Source organism: Leucoraja erinacea, chromosome 30 (genome assembly GCF_028641065.1).
Source record: "Leucoraja erinacea ecotype New England chromosome 30, Leri_hhj_1, whole genome shotgun sequence".
NCBI classification, from domain to species: Eukaryota; Metazoa; Chordata; class Chondrichthyes; order Rajiformes; family Rajidae; genus Leucoraja; species Leucoraja erinaceus.
Genome location: NC_073406.1, coordinates 20,607,260 through 20,626,816, shown reverse-complemented (window position 1 = coordinate 20,626,816; position 19,557 = coordinate 20,607,260). Strand labels below are relative to the sequence as shown.

Sequence of the window (19,557 nt, the reverse complement as noted above, 5' to 3'; positions counted from 1 at the left end):
GTAGGAATGAACTGCAGATGCTGGTTTAAACCAAAGATAGACACAAAAAGCTAGAGTAACTCAGCAGATCAGACAGCATCTCTGGGGAGAAGGAATAGGTGACGTTTTGGATTGAGGTCTGAAGAAGGGTCCCCACCTGAAACGTCACCTATTACTTTTCTCCATAGATGCTGTCTGACCTGCTGAGTTAAAGAAACTCTTCGTATTGGTAAACTTAAGATTGCTTTCACTATATATAAAGAGGCATTTTTTTAAACATTTTTTTTAAAAGTTATTTTTCTCGTGTTTTTAAATTGGAAAACAACCAATTATTAAAACATTACACTAACAAGCTTGCACTATTTTCCAATATCTGACTGCTCTTTCAATACTACTGTGATTAAAGCTTCTAAGTATTAAAGATCAAAGTACATAAAATAAAAAATATTTGTATTAGTTTATTGTTATGTATACCGAGGTACAGTGACAAATGTGTCGTTTTCTACGCAGATCATACTGTGCATGAGACAGACACAAAATCCTGGATTAACTCAGCGGGACAGGCAGCATCTCTGGAGAGAAGGAATGGGTGATGTTCTGGGTTGAGACCCTTCTTCAGACTAATGAGGGTATACATGAATATTGCTCTGTGAGAAACACAACAATATTGTTTAAATAATTCTGTAGCTGCATGGTGGTGAACAATTTGAAAGCCAGTTGGTTGGTGGTTTCTCCAATTAGTTTGAATGCTTTGGAAAGATGGGCTAGGCATCGACAATTTGAGCCTCAGTTTCGAGTTTGGTATTTTTGCTGTAGAAACAAGGAACTGCAGATGCCGGATTTCAAATTAAGACACAAAGTGCTGGAGTAACTCAGCGGGTCAGGCAGCATCTCTGGAGAACAAGGACAGGTGACGTTACGGATCGGGGGCTTATTTGAGACTTACGAAGGGCATCAACCCGAAACGCCAACTATCCTTGTTCTCCGAGGATGCTGCCTGACCCGCTGTGCTACTCGAGCACTCTGTATTTTTGCTGAAGGGCTGAGTTTCCTGTATCGCTGCTTTAGTCATGAATTTGGCATCCATTTTGCAGTGCATTTTGTTGTTTGGTTCTAACCCAGCCCTGCAACTGCTCTAGTGTGACAGCTCCTCAGATACCATCGAGTCCTCTCGGGCTTGCGATCCCACACTTAGCTGAAGGAATTCAGAGGGTCAGGCAGCATCTGTGGAGGGAATGAACAGGACTGATGTTGTCTGAACCACCAAGTCCTGCCAGCAGTTTGTGATTTACTTTGGTCCATCTTTTGTTTTTCTCTCCCAATTCTCGTCATAGGGTTTATGATTTCCTGCGCTGTGAAGCTTCAGGGCCGTATTTTCTATGTGAAATCGTACAACATGTGGTAGAAAAGGCTCACAGTTTAAAACAATCAAGGCGGCAATTTAAGAATCACAGATTCTTCAGAGTCTAACTCAATCTAATTCACTTCCAACTGATTTTAAATTTAATGTCAATCTTTAGACTTTAGAGATACAGCATGGAAACAGGCCCTTTGGCCCACCAAGTCCTCGTTGACCAGTGATCACCTCGTACACTAACACTATCTATACACTAAGGATAATTTTACAATCTTTACTGAAGCCAATAAATCTACAAACCTACACTTCTTTGGAGTGTGGGATGAAGCCGGAGGACCCAGAGAAAACCCACGTGGTCACAGGAAGAACGTGCAAACTCCGTCCTGACGAGACAGCACCCGTGGTCAGGATTGAACCCAGGTCTCTGGTGTTGTGAGGCAGCAGCTCGACTGCTGCGCCACTCTGTCACCCCTCAGTTTAATCCATTCATAAATCAGTACTGTCTCATTTGCAGGGGAGATTGCACAAAGCTTTGCTGGAAAACTGAAGCAGAACGTGGAGGGAAAAACACAACGTTCATTACCTTTAATCATCTAATTTGAAGAACCCTTCACATCGCCATCTCGCCTTTACAGGGGAAAGCTGGAAATCGTCACTGATCACACAGCCGTGGATCTTTGAATGCTACAGGTTATTCACCCTTTGCAATGATGCAGCACAACAGCCAGCTTGTCCAACATGTATGTGACAGCACTGCCAAATGGTCTGAAGCAGAGCTTGGTCCAGGGAAAGCATTGACCGCTTCATTATTTAGCACCAATGGTTCAGCGGGAAGAATTCTGCAGTGCACATGGTTATAGATTCATACAGCAGGAAAACAGGCCTTTCGGCCTAAATTCAATGGTGCTTTTATGGTCACATGTGCAGGGGCACAGTGAAATGATCTTCTTACAAATAGACGAGCAAAGTATTGGCATACCGAAGCACAATCCCCGATTAGCAGTGTGCAGAAATAGTTCACTGAGCACGCAGCAAGAGACGTCATGTTTTGGCGCCATTTTCAATATCCAGTCTGTGCTCTAGGTCTTATGAGCAACTTTTCCACGCTGACCAAGAAGCCCCATCTACACTAGGCCCACCTGCCCGCGTTTGGCCCAAATCCCTCTAAACCTTTCCTATCCATGTGCCTGTCCCAGTGTCTTTAAAAAGGTTGTAATAGTACCTGCTTCAACTACCTCCTCTGGCAGCTCGTTCCATATACCCACCACCCTCTGCGAAAAATTTAGCCCTCGGGTTCCTATTAAATCTTTCCTCTCCTACCTCAAACCATGTCCTCTGGTTCTCTAATCCTGAATCCCATCTCTACCCATTAAAACAGAGGCTTAATTAAAATTACAGACAGACATAAAATGCTGGAGTAACTCAGCAGGTCATGCAGCATCTCTGGAGAACATTTATAGGAGTCGTTTTGGATCAGGACCTCCAGAATTAAAATTAAAATTCAGAAGAGAAAACATAATTTAAATTGCTCACTCAGTAAATAAATGTGTAAATCTATAAAAGCAAGAAACACATCTAATTTATATTTATCGCTATTAACTGGTATTCCACTAATTTGCACAATATCTTAAAACTAATTATAGGGATTACTTTATTGGATATTTTAGTAAAATCTTGTGTTGGAAGGATTATTGCTTCTTTAACAAATGTTTTGCTATTTACATACTCCAGCACTTGAGCAGCGCACTAACATGTCCTGTCGCTCTTGCAGTTGAAAAGGTCCCTTAAGTCTTGACCCCCAAGCTGCTACAAAACAAAGTATTTCTCTTCAAACAGGTGCAGCCTAATCCAACAAAGGGCAGGGTTAAGGTCAAAATGTCACACTAGCTGAGCCTGTTTGGCCTCGGGGAAGGTCCCGACTTTTCTGCAGTTTGTTAAACACGAAGCGTCTGGTGAAAGCCACAAACTGTTAGTGCAGGACGGAAACCGCTCTGGAAGACACTACGGTCCTGCTGTAGTTTGCATTCCTACAAGCAGAGTGTAGGCACAAGGAAATGCAGGAGCTGGTTTACAAAAAAAGGCCCAAACTGCTGCAGTAACTCAGTGAGTGGTCAGGCAGCACCTGTAGAGAACATGGATAGGTGATGTTTCGGGTCGGGACCTTTCTTCAGACGGATACGTGGCCACAGCACTAAATTACCACCATTTTATCTCATTGTCTCAATTAAACTGTGAACTGACTTCATTTTGTTTTTTGTCATGTGTATCGAGGTACAGTGACAAGCTTGTTTGTTGCACTAGGGACTTCGGGCTTTAGATTTGCACGAATATTGATTTTTTTAAATGTTATTAAACTCTCCTTTGTTTATTGAGTTATCTATGAGTTTATAGACCTGTTATACAGCTGCGAGTTTGAATTTCATTGTTCGGTTTTCCGTACATATTTGACTATTAAAGTGCTTTTTTTTTAAATGGGAAAGTTTCAAACTGCACAGATCACAACCCACCCTGAGCATTCTCGCTGATTGGGTCAAACAGGACTCGGGTTTCTTGCTTAAATGCTTCTTCTACTTACAATCTGTATTATTGAGTTGAACAGTCTAACTGCACAGGAAACAGAGCATATTTACTCTTAACCATTTTTTGTACTGCAATGCATTTTTTGTGTTGCAGGTTTGAGTGCGAGCTAGACCTGGCCTAGTGGCGACTGCGGGTGTATGGGATGGGCTGTGTGTCCACAAAAGTCTCCCAACCCAGTCCCCAGTGAGCCACCGAGTCTCGTTTTATACTCCATAAACAGAAATATTGACGGGTGTGTGAGGTGTCTCGGATGTAGGTGAGAAGGGACAGGATGGAATCGAAGGGACCCAACCCAAAATGTCACCTGTCCATGTTCTCCAGAACTGCTGCGTGACCCGCTGAGTTACTCCAGCACATTGTGTCTTCTTTAGTTTGTTACCCCTCACGGTTCTTCCATCTTGAGTCAAAGCCCAGCCATTACACAAACTGGCCAATTCTGTCTGCGCTCTCTGGCCCGGCAATGATCGAGGTCATTGCCTCATATCGTGGCATCCATTAACTCATCAGAAGCCAGCACTTTCATACAAAGCAAAAGCAAGTCGCTTGCATGCTCTGCCACTTAATAAGATCACAGGTGATCCACTGCCCATTTTCTGGCCTATTCCCTACATCCCTTCATTCCATTACAGTCCAAACTTCTAGTGACCGGCAGTTCAGTCTTGGACACCCTCAGTAAATGATCATGGAGGTTAGTGCTGGATCACCAACATAAAACCGGGATAAATAAAATGACACTTCTCTGGAATAAAGTAGCTCCTTGAAAAATCATTGAGTCATTCGGACAAAGGTAAATGCTCCATCTTTAACATCTAGGTCCTTTAAATAAGGGCCGGCACTGCAAATGGAGCTGCTGTCTCACAGCGTCAGAGACCCGGGTTCCATCCTGCTATCTGTTTGCACATTCTCCGTGACTGAGTGGGGTTCCTCTGGGTGCTCCGGTTTCCTGCATCCTAAGAGTGTGTGGGTCTGTAGATTAATTGGCCCTCTGTAAACTGCCCCCTGTGGATAGGGAATGGATGCGAAAGTGTGATAACATGGAATTATGGAGAATTGGTGATTGATGGTCGGCACGGACTTGATGGGCCAAAGGGCCTGTTTCCATGCTGTTCCTCTAAAGTCTAATCTAAACTAAGCTTCTGCTGATTATTAAAATAGATGAGGGAGCCACCTAGCCGTATGGGGCAAACCGAGAGGGAAGCTAAATAGTCTTGTGATGGAGCCTACAGGGACCAGCCTTGTAACCCCACATCCTCATCCAATTTTGAAATTGTACATTTTGCCCATCCCTTTCTGTAATAATTGATTTAACCTTGACTCAATTCCAATCCCGCCAATGATGTTGCTCGACCCTATTCAGTTCCTTCAACAGTTTGATTTTTGCTTCAGATTACAGCATCGGCAGTCTCTCGTAGCCACAAATTGTTCTCTGTTACATATCAGTGCATATTAGAATAGACCTAGCGGCAGTCGCAAACAAAGATGGACCCGGCGGGCCGCTGTGAACGAAGACCCAGTGGGCCGCTTTCCTGCAGGGAAAGCTCAGACGCCGCCGAGCTTGGCCCCAGGCTGGAGTGTTGAGGAGGGGGGAGCCACTGGCAGCAATGAATGTGACGAGTGGGCCGGTAAGGAGAGGGACTGGGGTACCGCATCCACAGCCTGCCAGGTCGGCAGCAGGAGGTGCTCCTCGGGACACAGAGTCGTTTGGGTGAGGAGAGGAGAGGGACGTTGGTTGGTGGGCCGAGCCGGTCAAGGGTGACGGAGGAGGCCCTGCAGCAGCATGGGGCTTACCTGGATCAGGGGTGCTCCAGTACATCCAGCATGATGGACTTTTTCTTTAGTAAATGGCGCCACAGTATGGCAACTTTCAACATGCAGTGCATACGCAAGTCAAGAACCATTGAACCATATTACAACTGCTTTTGGTCAAGAAAATGGCTGGCACAACCTGCCTTGCTCTCCTTTTCGAAAGCAGCACCGTGACATTAAGCTGTCCTTCTGCACATCACTGATGGTACCATTGAGCTATGTTCACCAGAGATGCTGTCTGGCCCACCGAGTTCCTCCAGCACTTTGTTCTGTTGTAAACTAGCATCTTGTGTCTATATTGCGCACACGTTGATCCAAAACTCCCCTCCTTATAAAATAATGTAAATAATGTAAAAACCACCTTTATGAAACAAGATGATTGTGTAACTACAGATTCAATTAAAAAAAAAGATCACCACCGCAAAATTTCAACCCAACACAACATATGATCATAGTATAGACCCAAAAGGCTGGAGTAACTCAGTGGGTCAGGCAACATCTCTGGAGAAAAAGAATGTGATATTTTGGGTTGGAGCCATTCTACCGACACAAAATGTCACCTATTCATTTTCTCCAGAGATGCTGACTGACCTGCTGAGTTACTACAGCATTTTGTGCTTATGTTCGGTATAAACCAGCATCTGCAGTTCCTTCCGACACAAATGATCAGAGAAGTTCTAATGTTAATAACTTTACGTCAGCACAAAGTGCATAGAGTCATTAACTGCACATAACCAGTGGTACATCACACAAAATACGTAGTCTTTAGACGGAAGGTTGTTCAATTGACCGATGGAAGTCAAGTAATTTTGCTTGAAACTTCATACCTTTCCATCCTCCGCCACCGTCCATCTCCTGATGGCTGACCACATTGGTTGTGGTATCCACCACGCACGCGGAAGATCTCGAAGAGCTGTCCTTCCTCTGGTCAGTTGCCTCACTGTACATGCTGCCGCCTTCCACAGACTTGGCTTCTAAAGTGAACAAGAGAACACGATTGTGTTGTTCAGGTATTTTCAATAAGGAGACATCAAGTGTAAAACATTTCTAATCATGTCATTGGGATCCTTCTTTGCCGACTCAGCAAACAGTTGGCTGAATTTGGACAGGCACAGGGGACACTCTGCCAGACATGTTAAGGGTCGGCACTGTGGTGCAGTAGGGGTGGCACGGTGGTGCAGCGGTAGAGTTGCTGCCTTACAGCACCAGAGACCCGGGTTCGATCCTGACCACGGGTGCTGTCTGAATGGAGCTTGTACGTTTTCCCTGTGAATGTGTGGTTTTTTTCCAGGTGCTCCGGTTTCCTCCCACACTACAAATATGTACAGGTTTGTAGGTTACTTGGCTTTGATAAAGCTTGTAAAATTGTTCCTTGTGTGTAGGATGGTGTTACGTGTGTAGGATGAGTATGGGGATTGCTGGTCGGCGTGGACTTGGTGGACCGAAGGGCCAGTTTCCACACTGTATCTCTAAACTAAAATGATGAGAGGAGATCATTTTGGCTTGAAGGGATGGAAAAAAAACTGAAAAACTAATCCGATATAACCGATACTGGAATATTAGATATCTTATTCGTTATCAATGGAAATGATTAATGCTGAGTGTTAATAAATATATGCCTGTCCACATTAAGCAATAATTGGTTTAAATTATTAAAACCCAGTTAGGCAGACAGTGTATTTTTCAGTCAACTGTGGGAAATCTTCAATTTTTCTTGATACTAAGTGCAGAAGTAAGACTACTAATTCTAACTTTAAGACATTTTGTGAAACATATTTGGATCTATTCCCTGTTTAACAGAAGAAGAACCGACAACAACATTCACTAAGAAATATGCACTAACACAGCCATCAGGTCTAGTTTAAGTCTATTCGCTCAGATACAACTCATTTGCTTGGAAATGTTATTCAGCGGCAGTCAATGTTCTGTATCAGACTGCACCCCAAGCAGAACTAACTGGAATAACTAAGGAAAGACACAAAACATTGGAGTAATTCAGTGGGTCAGGCAGCATCTCTGGAGAACATGGATAGGTGAAATTCTGGGTCGAGACGTTTCTTCAGACTGGAATAACTGCAGTCCGAAACAGTCCGAAACAGTCAAGATAGCTTGTGGACCTCCAACGAGCAAACTCCACCACTGCCCATAGACGGTCACCGCATTGGGCAGACACCCAAGTTTTAATCTTTGTGGCATATCATATAGGCAACAAATTAAAATGTATTAAGATATTTCAATCCCCATTGCCTCATTGTGGCTTTAATGGGCTGTATTTGTAGCTGTCTTTGTAGCAAGGAGGCAAGAGATGACAGGATAAAGGCATAAACTTTGGATTTTAGTTATGCAGCGTGGAAACAGTTGCCGCTGACCAGCGATCTCCCTATACATTAGCATCATCGTACACACTAGGGACAATTTACAATTTACAGAAGCCAAGTAACCCACAAACCTGCACGTTTTTGGAGGAAACCAGCGCACGTGGAGAAAACCCACGTGGTCACAGGGACAACATGCAAACTCCATACAGACAGCAACTCTGCCACTGCACCACTGTGCTGCCCAGGCACAGATAGGATAGGTTGCCAGTGTCTGTTTCCATGGTAGGGGTGCAGAAAACCAAAGAAAATGTTTCAGATGAGAGGGAGGAGGATTAAAGGGGATTATTTTACACACAAAATGTAACTAGTATCTGAAATGATCTGCCAGAGATGGTGGTGGAGGCAAGAACAGTAGAAGTGACTTGGATAGGTTGGGTAAGTGGGCAGATGCAGTATAATGTGGAAAAATGTGAGGCTATCCACTTTGGTGGCAAGAACAAGTGTCAGACTAGGAAAAGGGGAGGCGCAACAAGATCTGAGTGTCCTCGTACAGCAGTCACTGAAAGTAAGCATGCAGGTACAGCAGGCAGTGAAGAAAGCAAATGGCATGTTGACCTTCATAGCGAGATAATTTGAGTATAGAAGCAAGGAAATCCTACTGCAGTTGTACAGGGCCCCGGTGAGATCACACCTGGAGTATTGTGTGCAGTTTTGATCTCCTAATTTGAAGAAGGACATTCTTGCTATTGAGGGAGTGCAGCATAGGTTCACCAGGTTAATTCCCGGGATGGCGGGACTGTCAAATGATGAAAGAATCAATCAATTTTATCAATCAATTTTTATTTATATAGCACATTTAAAATCAACTCATGTTGAACCAAAGTGCTGTATATAGAAGAATTTGGGTTGCCATACATCCATACAAATAAAAAGAAAAGCAAAACCACTATAGAATTTAACATGAACGTCCCCCCACAGTGGAATCAACGTTTTCTACTGCGAGTGAAGGCAATAAAAAGTCCAGTCCTCTTCCCCAATGTTCACCCATGGTCGGGGTCTATTTGAGGCCTCCGCAGTGGCCGCAGCGGAGTCCCGATGTTTCAGGCCCTCTCGCCGGATGATGGAGCTCCCGCTTCGGAAAGAACACCCTCAGTGGCTTGGAGTTCCGATCGGCCGCTTCCTACCGGAGACTGCGGCTCCCAAAGTCTACAGGCCGAGCTGGGCAGAGATTCACACTGTCGACCTCGACGAAAGATCCCAGGCCTCCGGGTTAATAGCACATTATTTCAAACCGTAGATTAATCTGCACCGTCACCTGTGTGATTGAACTGATCAGCAAGCGGGGGAAAACCTATTGTTCAATTAATCCCTGGAGATGCTCTGAAATCTTTACTTCACTTCCTATCAAGTAAATCTCTTCCTTTCCTGTTCGAGTATTGCTGACAGCTCCAGGTGTTGCATAGCATTCAAGATCCCTTGTTATCTGAGGATAAGGACGAGGAAATCTGATCTCTTCAACCTGTTTCTGCAAAGGTACCATGGAATATCTCGGAGACACGTCTTCTCTCAACTCCACTTAACTTCCTTCCATAAAATTAATGTCAATCAGTTTTTAAAATAAAACCCTGTGTTAACTTGAGAAAAGGGATCAGCAGATACTAAACACATACTAAACATCTGCAGGGCTTCCAAAATCATAAACTAGGGCAGCACAGAGACAAGGCTGCTGCCTCACAGCACCAGAGACCTGGGTTCAATCCTGACCTCACGTGCAGTCTGTGTGGAGTTTGCGTATTCACCATGATGACATGGATTTCCTCTGGGTGTCCCAGTTTCCTCCCACATCCCAAAGACGTGCGGGTTTGTAGGTTAATTGGTCTCTGTAAATAACCCCAGTGTGTAGGGAGTGGATGAGAAAGTGGGTTAACATAGAACTGGTGGGTGATCGATCGATTGGTCGGCGTGGACTCGGTGGGCTCAAGGCCTGGTTTCAATGCTTTATCTCTAAACTAAACAATCAAAATGTGTTGCAAGCAACGGCGTGAAACCTGTAACCACATCACTGGGGAAAGGGGAATGAGAGATTCTCTCACAATGTACCTTGATCAACAGATGCCACAAAACTACCCACAATCTCGTAACCCTTGCTTACCCTCTCTCTCTCCGTCCCTCCCCCACCATTTTGCTCCGACTAGCTCCACTGTCCTCCTGATTAATTTTACTGTTTGTACGCCTCGTTGTCACCTTCCCCTCAGCCAACAATGAACCATTCTACATTTCCTAACCTATGAACATATGATGTGCAAAGCTGTGGGTTAATTGGCCTCCTAGTGTGTAGATAGTGGATGAGAAAGTGGGATAACGTAGACCTGATGTGTATGTGTGATCAGTGATTGGCATCAACTCGTTGGGCCGAAGGTGGTCCGTTGTCTGCTTCGATCCATCGTTTTCACACCGTACATTTTCTTTGTACCCTTCCAAACCTCTAGTTTCACTCTCCCCCGACTCTCAGTAAGAAGGGTCTTGACCCGAAACGTCAACCAACCCTTCTCTCCAGAGATGCTGCCTGCCCCCGCTGAGTTACTCCAGCATTTTATATCCACCACACTCTTGATTTGTTTATCCAAAGACTGTTTGTTCATCCACAAGTTGTGCAGCAAGCAAGTCTCGGCAGTGCAAGGACTCCTCGAGTAGACCTTGCAAATCCAAAGTCTGTCGTTGGCGGACTGATCCGCCGCCTCGCCATTGAATTAGCAACAAAATATATAAAATGAAACACATAATTAGCAACAAAAAGATTTCTCTTGTTCCTGTGCTGTCGCTGAAACATAGAGAGGGCACTATGCCTTCCCTCCTGAAGCCAGTGAAATTAAAGGGCTGCTTGCAGAACTGAGGAGAAGGTATGTATTAAAAGGGAAGGAATTAGTGAGGAAAAAGACAAAATAAAACACAAATCTGGCAATCAAGGTTAAAACTGTCAGTTCTTTGGTCTAATCCTGTTGATTTTGGAATATATATTTGACGAACCCAAAAAAACAAATATTATCAGGGTATCGTCAGTCACAGAGAATTGTTTTTTGTGTTATGTTGACTGCAGCAAAGACTCACTTGTAAGACTGGCTAAACTCATCATTCCCCGTCTGTCTCCCCACAACAGTAAACCTACCCCTGGCTGTACACTCGTGTACAGTGCTTCTCATATTCACGGTTATTACAACCTAGACAGACAAGAACACGAAAACATACAACGTTGAAAGGTACAACAAGGAACACGCCCAACATAGCCTTCCATTCCCTGTGCCCATATAAATAGAACCCACTTAAACCACGATTATATATGCCTCCACCAACACCCCCAGCAGAAATTTCCAGGAACACAAAGTACAGCAGCATGGGGAGTCCCGTTGTCCCTTGTGCCTACTCCACCATTGAATGGGATCATGATCTTATACCCGAGTGCCGCTTCCTGTACTAATCCTATACCCCTCATCGACATGATCTATCCATCTCTATCCTCAACAGAAGACAGAGTGCTGGAGTATCTCAGCAGGTCAGGCATCATCTCAGAAGAACATGGATAGGCAACATTTCTGTGGGGACCCTTTTTCAGATTGGTTGTAAGGGGGATGGGGGAAAGAAAGATGAAAGAGAGGGGGCTTCAGGAAAAAGCCTGGCATCTAATAGATGGACATAATGGGCTATTTGATTGGTGGATGGTTGGACAAAGGCCAGGGGGGGAAAGACAAAAATATGTGAAACAAAAGGATTGAAGAGTTGTCTCATGCATTCTGTTCCCCTAAGATGCTGCCTGATCTGCTGAGCTACTCCAGCACCCTGTCTTCTTTTGTAAACCAGCATCTGCAGTTCCTGGTTTCTATCATGAACTACTCTGAGGCCGAGCTTCCAGACTGTTGCAAACATTCACCACAATCAGCCTCTCAGTCCTACATGGCTGATCCTATACCTTGGGACAGTGGCCCATGGTTCTAGGCACCCAGGCCTGTCCAAGTGCCATCCTTACATCTAGAACTTTGTACATTTCTGTGTGTTTTGTATGATTTTCTTTAGCAAAATTTCATACCTCAAATCTTCTTCCTGTTTATCAGGATTCTGAACGGCCCTTCCAAAAGCTAGGGCACTGTCCGATTCACCTCTACCCCATTGCGGATGTTGGACTTTGTCTCTGGAACTGATGAGCTACAATGCTGGAGAACTATATTCTGCACTCTGTATCTTCCCCTTTGCTCTACCTAGTGTACTTGACCTTGACTTGATTGTATTTATGTGCAGTATTATCTGATTTTATTAATTAGCATGCAAATCAAAGCTTTACACTATACCTAATTACACGTGACAACAGTAAACTGAAACCTAAAGGTAGACAAAAATGCTGGAGAAACTCAGCAGGGGAGGCAGCATCTATGGAGCGAAGGAAATAGGCAACGTTTCGGGTCGAAACCCTTCTTCAGTTCCATAGATGCTGCCTCACCCGCTGAGTTTCTCCAGCATTTTTGTCTACCTTCGATTTTCCAGCATTTGCAGCTCCTTAAACAACTGAAACCTAAAGCCTGGTTTCAACACTTCATGCAAAAGAGTGTCCTCTTTGTCAATCAGTGCAGCAGAATATTGACAATCTGGAGTTAGCCTAGAGTATTTACCTCTGGAATGGGGTTTCAATGTTGCCATTGACTCGACCAGTTACAGTTGTTGCTTTTGAGAATGGGCAGGCTCAACTTCTGTCTATTGGAGGTATTCCACTTTTAAGGAGCAAGTATAAGATTATTTCTCTCTCTCTAGAATGGTTATGGATGTGGGTTGGAAGTCTCAAGTCTACAGCACACATTAACCCTACAGTGTGGTACCACAAATATGTGGGGTAAAGCATTAAAACACCATCCAAAAAGCTGAAAGATTCCAGATTTCACTGAAGGCAATTCCCTGTCCCTATACTTAATTCCTGCATAATTTTCAAAAGTTATAACAAGTGCGGCATGGTGGTGCAGCAGTAGAGTTGCTGCCTTACAGCGAATGGAGCGTCGGAGACCCGGGTTCGATCCCGACTACGGGTGCTGTCTGTACGGAGTTTGTACGTTCTCCCCGTGACCAGCATGGGTCTTCTCCGAGATCTTCGGTTTCCTCCCACACTCCAAAGACGTACAGATATGTAGGTTAATTGACTTGGTAAATGTAAAAATTGTCCCAAGTGTGTGTAGGATAGTGTTAATATCCGGGGATCGCTGGTTGGCACGGACCCGGTGGGCCGAGCGGCCTGTTTCCGCACTGTATGTCTAAAACTAAAAACTAGTTTAAAACTAAAACTAATTAACAACTAATTATATTTTAAGCTATTACAAATTAAACACAATTATTAACCTAGTTATTCCATTTATAAATATTCCTTTCAGCAAAATTCTATCATTTCCAACTATTGTTTTGGATTGTAAATGTCTTATTTGTAGTGGAGAATAGTCTGAAGATTTCTCCAATGGATGCCTCAAAGGAAGAGGAGACGGAAGATACTTTTTCTTTCCTTATCTCATAGCCTTTTGTCTCCTTGTCATCTCTGGCCATTGTCCACACATCTGCCAGTCAATCCCCTTCACCTGTATCCACCTATCACTCACCTGGCTTTGTCTTGCACCACCTCTCTCCCCACTACTACAATCGGTCTGAAAAAGGGTCCCATCCCAAAACGTCACCTATCCATTTCCTCTGGATATGCTGTCTGACCCACTGAGTTACTCCAGCACCGTTTGTTGTTTAAGATTCCAGCACCTGCAGTTCTTTGTATCCACCTAACTGAGTAATCCACTGGAGTAATACTCTCTTGAGCTTCTCTCCAGAGATGCTGCCTGTCCCGCTGAGTTACTCCAGCATTTTGTGTCTACCCTGTCCTGAGCATCTACAGGTTTACAGTAGAGAGCATATTGACTGGTTGCATCACAGCCTGATTCAGCGCACGAACGGCCACCAATAAAGAAGATTGCAGAAAGGTAATGAACACTGCTCAGTCCCATCACGGGTACTGACCCCCCCCCCCCCCCCCCCCCCCCCCCCCCCCCCCATCGAAGGGATGGACAGGAGTTACTGCGTCAAAAAGCCAGCCAGCAGAGGCCCACCTCCCTGGCCACTCACTCATTTCACTCCTGCCATCGGGAAGAAGGTACGGGAGCCTGAAAACTGTAAAATTCAGGTTCAGGAACAACTTCTTCCCTACAACTATCAAACTATTAAACATTACAACTTCCTAATAAGCTCCAAACTCCATAGACATGGGGGCTTGGTCTTCTTGTCTTTGCACTATTATTGTTTGTTTGTTTAACCTCCACCTCCATATCTATCCAGTCATTTACCTCGGCGGAGATGCGACTTTCTCCTAGTCCGCGGCATAACAACTTGGAATGGTGCGGCCTCTCCCGGAGACGGCCCAGCGCTTCAGCGGCAGGCACGGCGCGGACTTCCATCGCGGAGCCAGAAGAAAGGCTCCGACCGACGGCCTGCTGACTTTAACATCGTGAAGCCATGGTCTGCGGAGCTTCTAGCAGCAGGCATGGAGCAGACTTCACCATCCCGGAGCAAGGGAACTATGACGAGAGGGTCTGTACATCGGGCTGTCCGTAGCGGCGACTGCGGAGGGTCAAGGCCCCAAACACGGGTGAAGAAAAGGAGGAAGACTGACTGAACTTTATTGCCTTCCATCACAGTGATCACCGTGGTGGATGTTTATGTTAAGTTCTATCGTTCCTTTAATTGTGTTGTGTTTGTTTAATTGTATGGCTGCATGGTAACTCAAATATCACTGTACCATAATTGGTGCATGTGACAATAAATGTGAATTTGAATATATACTGACCATTTCAGGTTTACTATGGTGTTTAAAGACTATATGTGTTGTGCTGCTATATGTAGGAATGTCATTGTTCCATGTCAGGACATACAACAGCAAACTATTCTTGACGTGCATGTGGAGGTTTTGCGGGGAGCTAGTAAAGTGAAAAATTGAGAATTACAACTGATAGCCGAAAGATACTTCTGCAACCAAATTAGATACCCGTTGACAAGCAAATTTAGCACTAAGAAACCTTACCACACTCATGTTCAGTTTGGTGATTTGAATCATTGCAAACCTGTTTCTGCAAGTACATACCATGACTGTGAGAAGAATCCTGCACCAGATTGCTACTGCCCACGTTGGCATCCTGTGATGGGTTTGGAGTGGGACGGGCTTTATGAGTCGACTTTATCGGGCTTTGATGGACTGCGTGATGCTCTGCGAACAACTTGAGTCGTTGTCCTGTGAGGTTGAGCCGGGCTGGGCTGATGAGGGGGCGTCTGAGATACCAGGAGCCAGAACTGGATGTCACTGACCCTGCTAGTGACGGAGCTGGAGACATCGAGGGAGATGAAGGTCGGCTTCCAGACTTCAGGGAGAAATAATCTACAGAAAGCACAGAACAAAAGAATGCAAAAGAATTTAGTGGTGGCACGGTGGCGCAGCGGTAGAGTTGCTGCCTTACAGCACCAGAGACCCGGGTTTGATCCTGACCATGGGTGCTATCTGTACGGAGTTTGTACGTTCTCAGTTTAGTTTATTGTCACATGTACCAAGGTACAGTGAAAAGCTTTTTTTGCGTGTTAACCAGTCTCCGTTTGACTGCATGGGTTTTCTCCGGGTGCTCTGGTTTCCTCCCATATTCAAAAGACGTACAGGTTTGTAAGCTAATTTGCTTTGTTAAAAATTGTAAATTGTCCCTCGTGTGCGTGTAGGATAGTGTTTGTGTATGGGGATCATTGGTTGGCGTGTACTCGGTGGGCCAAAGAGACTGTTTCCACGCTGTATCAGCCTCTTACCTCAATGGCCCATGACCATGCGTAAGAAAAGTCTGATAAAACATTTCTTAACTCCTATGTTTCCTGATTTAATTTCTGAAGTAATTTTTTATTGTTGATATTGGAGAACCTAGGCCATGTTTTCTGCATCCGTGAAGGGTAATGGACAGGCGATGTTTCAGGTCAGGCAGTTTCTCGCGACTAAATTTCCTGGTATATTACACCAAACTCCTCAAAGACAAGTGGGAACATTGTTGGGCGGTATCTATCCCTTGCCCGTGGCTCAAGTGGTGCCGTGAACTGAGACACTGGCTGCCTTTGTGCCCAGTCTTAGGGGAAAGCGCATGAACTACTTTGATAAATCTCTTTTTTTTTTTTTTTTTTTTTGCACATCTCACATGATAACTGTTTTTGTGATGCAATAATTATAAGATAAGAAAGTCTTTTGTTTTAAAAGCCGGCACTTTCAGGATAACCGAATATTTTCCGCCATGTGGCTCGGGCCTGGATCCTTGCAGGAGTGAATGCAACTCCTTTATTGACGGCCTCTCTCCAGGTGTGGGCTAATTAAAGATTATATTGAAGCCTAAGCTTCTCTACACCTGCACTTTCTTGGGCTTGAGTTGCAAACAGTGAAGCTAATTACTACGATTAATTTTTCAATTATAATTTAAGTTTGAAATAACAACTAAAAACAACTAAAATAATTACAGGGGCCTTATGAATATTTTTCTATAGAAGACAATCACAATCTTGTAGTGTTTTTCAAATGTATTTATCAGTTCCACAGCCAATGTTGACATAAAGTTGTACATTCTCACCAACATTGCTCTACCGCAAAGCTACTGGTGGACCAAAAGGAACATTTGCAAATCCCCAGTCATGAATTCAGAGTATCTCATTGTTGTTTTGAAATGAATGAAATACTTTTGAAGTGCGGTTACAGTTTGGTAGTGTGGGAAACAAACAGCCACGTTAAGCTCAGCAACCTTCTACATAGAGCAACATGGATGCCATCTTCTGTGATCAGGCCAATTTTGGATTCAATTTATCAACTCACCACGGATCCCATCTCACCTAATCAGGTTTGTAATCGGCCCCTGATATATAACCCTTTCCATGATGTTCCAATTCAAGCACAGTCTTTGCATTCAAAACACAAAGTGCTAGAGGAACTCAGCAGGTCAGGCAGCATCTGTGGAGAGAACGGACATACAATGGTTCAAGTTGCGGACCCCCCCTCCCCTTCAGATGCTGCACTGACAACATTTCGGGTAGGGATCCATTTGCAGACCGAAAACGTCAGCTGTCCACTCCCTACACAGATGCTGCCTGACACACTGAGTTCCTCCAGCACTTTGACTTTTGCTCAAGATTCCAGCATCTGCAGCTCTGTCTCTCAACTGCACACTCACCCAACCGGAGCTACGCATACATCAATGTCAAGACTAACTTTATGCTCCAGATAAGCCTACCTGAAGGAGGCGAATCCTTGAAGGCCGCTGCTTGTGATGGGGGTCGACTTCCGCTGAACAAGTAGCCCGAATCTGTCGAAAGGACATGAAAATGAAGCTTATCTCCAATAACAGAATGGTTAAAGCACAGCAGTAGCCATTAAGAGTGACCCAATTCTCCCCACTTCATTCTCCCCTGGGACTTGTGCCCAAGCCCTCAATGGGTACATTTTTGAGGACAGAACAGAAAATCAACATGTGGAATAAATGTGTGATCTCCAAGCTTGCAATCAGTCTTCCATAAACTCGGTTACTGTCTGATTCACCTCTACCCTATTGTGGACATTGGTCTTTGTCTATGGAACTGACGCGTTACAATGCTGAGAGCTATCTTCTGCTCTAACTTCACATTTGCTCTAACTATTGGTACTTGAGATTGGCTTGGTTGTATTTATGTACCGTTTCCAGCAGCAGGAGAATCTAACACAAGATGGCACAGCCTCCGAATACAAGGACGTATTTCTAGAATGGATTTGAGGAGGAATTTCTTTCGTCAGAGTGTGGTGAATCTGCAGAATATATTGTCACAGATGGCAGACGGGCAAAGTCTTTGGGTGTTTTTAAAGCGGAGATTGATAGATTCTTGATTAGTAAGGGCTTCAAAGGTTACGGGGAGATGGCAGGATAATGGGGTTGAGAGGGAAAAATAGATTTTATGGGGGGGGGGGGTTTCGGCACTTTGTGTCTTTTTTCTGTATCTAGTACTTGCAGTTCCTTGCTTCTACCAATTATATATTTGTTTATACAATATAATTTATAGAAAGATACAGTATAATTACAGGTTGGTCAGTTGGTAAGCTGATCATCAAATTCTGCAAAGTTAGCAGGCTAGGTGATGGATGGTTGATGAATGTTTAGGTTTGGCACAGTGGCTGCCTTACATTTTTCAGGCCATCCCAGAATTGTGAAACAGGGCTACAAAAATACAAAACTACGTTTTAATTCAAAGTTGGTTCTTTCCCTGTCAAATGAGTAATTCAAATTTTTGAAGAGATAAATGTTATTTTTGAAATGTCAAAACAATTAACTGGATTCTCATAAGATCATAAGTGATAGGAGAAGAATTAGGCCATTTGGCCCATCAAGTCTACTCCGCCATTCAATCATGGCTGATCTATCTCTCCCTCCTATTCTTCTGACTTCTCCCCATAACCCTTGACACCCGTAAATATATTAATTGACTAGGCCCACACAGCCTTGTGTGGCAAAGAATTCCACAGATTCACCACCCTCCGACTAAAGAAATTCCTCATCTCCTTCCTAAAGGAACGTCCTTTAATTCTGAGGCTATGACCTCTAGTCCAAGACTCTCCCACTAGTGGAAACATCCTCTCCACATCCACTCTATCCAAGCCTTTTAACTATTCTGTATGTTTTAATGAGGTCCCCCCTCGTTCTTCTAAACTCCAGTGAGCACAGGCCCAGTGCTGACAAACGCTCAGTGAATCTTTGACGAGAACAGGTTAAACATAAATAGTAGCACCCTCCAATAGATGGCCCCTGAACGTTGTTAAGGGCGGCTCAGAGGCGCAGTTGGCAGAGCCGTTGCCTCACAGCGTCAGAGACACGGGTTACATCCTGACGTTGGGTGCTGTCCAGTGTAGAGATTGCACATCCGTCTCATTGTCTAGAGTGGCAACAATGGTGCAGCTGGTAGACCTGCTGTCTTGCAGCGCCGGAGACCCTGGTTTGATACCTTGGGTGCTGTCTGTGTGGAGTTTGTACATTCTCCCTGTGACGTGCGAGTTTCCGCCGGGTGCTCCCCTTTCCTAAAAACGTGCTGGTCTGTACGTTAAATGGCCTTCTGTAAATTGTCCCCTGTGAGTAGGAAGCGGATGTGATAGTGCGATAATGCAGAACGAGTGTGAACGGGATATCAATTGTTGCCCTGGACTCGGGTGGGCCGAAGGGCCTGTTTCCATCATGTATCTCTAACATAAATGACTAGAAAAAGAGGATGTAGAAACAAGGAAGTGCAGATGTTGTTTTACAAAAGAAAAGACACAAAGTGGTGGAGTAACTCAGCAGGACATGCAGAATCTCTGAAGAACATGGATAGGTGCCCCAACCCGAAAAGTCACCTATTTATGTTCTCCGAAAGATGCTGCCTGACCATAACACAGAACTAGGCCACTCGGCACTGATTTATTTCCCTCTCAACCCCATTCTCCCG

General features: G+C 44.5%; 1 protein-coding gene across 2 annotated transcripts in view; it reads right to left on the bottom strand.

Annotated features, from left to right (window-relative positions):
- Positions 1-19,557, bottom strand: part of tmem201 (transmembrane protein 201) — a 119,214-nt gene that overhangs the window by 5,568 nt on the left and 94,089 nt on the right. The window contains exons 8-10 of one of the 2 annotated variants that reach the window (XM_055659623.1): positions 17,346-17,417; positions 15,188-15,478; positions 6,550-6,696 (exon numbers count right to left, since the gene is read on the bottom strand). In XM_055659623.1, coding sequence (XP_055515598.1) covers positions 6,550-6,696; positions 15,188-15,478; positions 17,346-17,417 — 510 coding nt within the window. The remainder of the gene's footprint in view (positions 1-6,549; positions 6,697-15,187; positions 15,479-17,345; positions 17,418-19,557) is intronic. The other variant, XM_055659625.1, reaches the window with a different exon arrangement.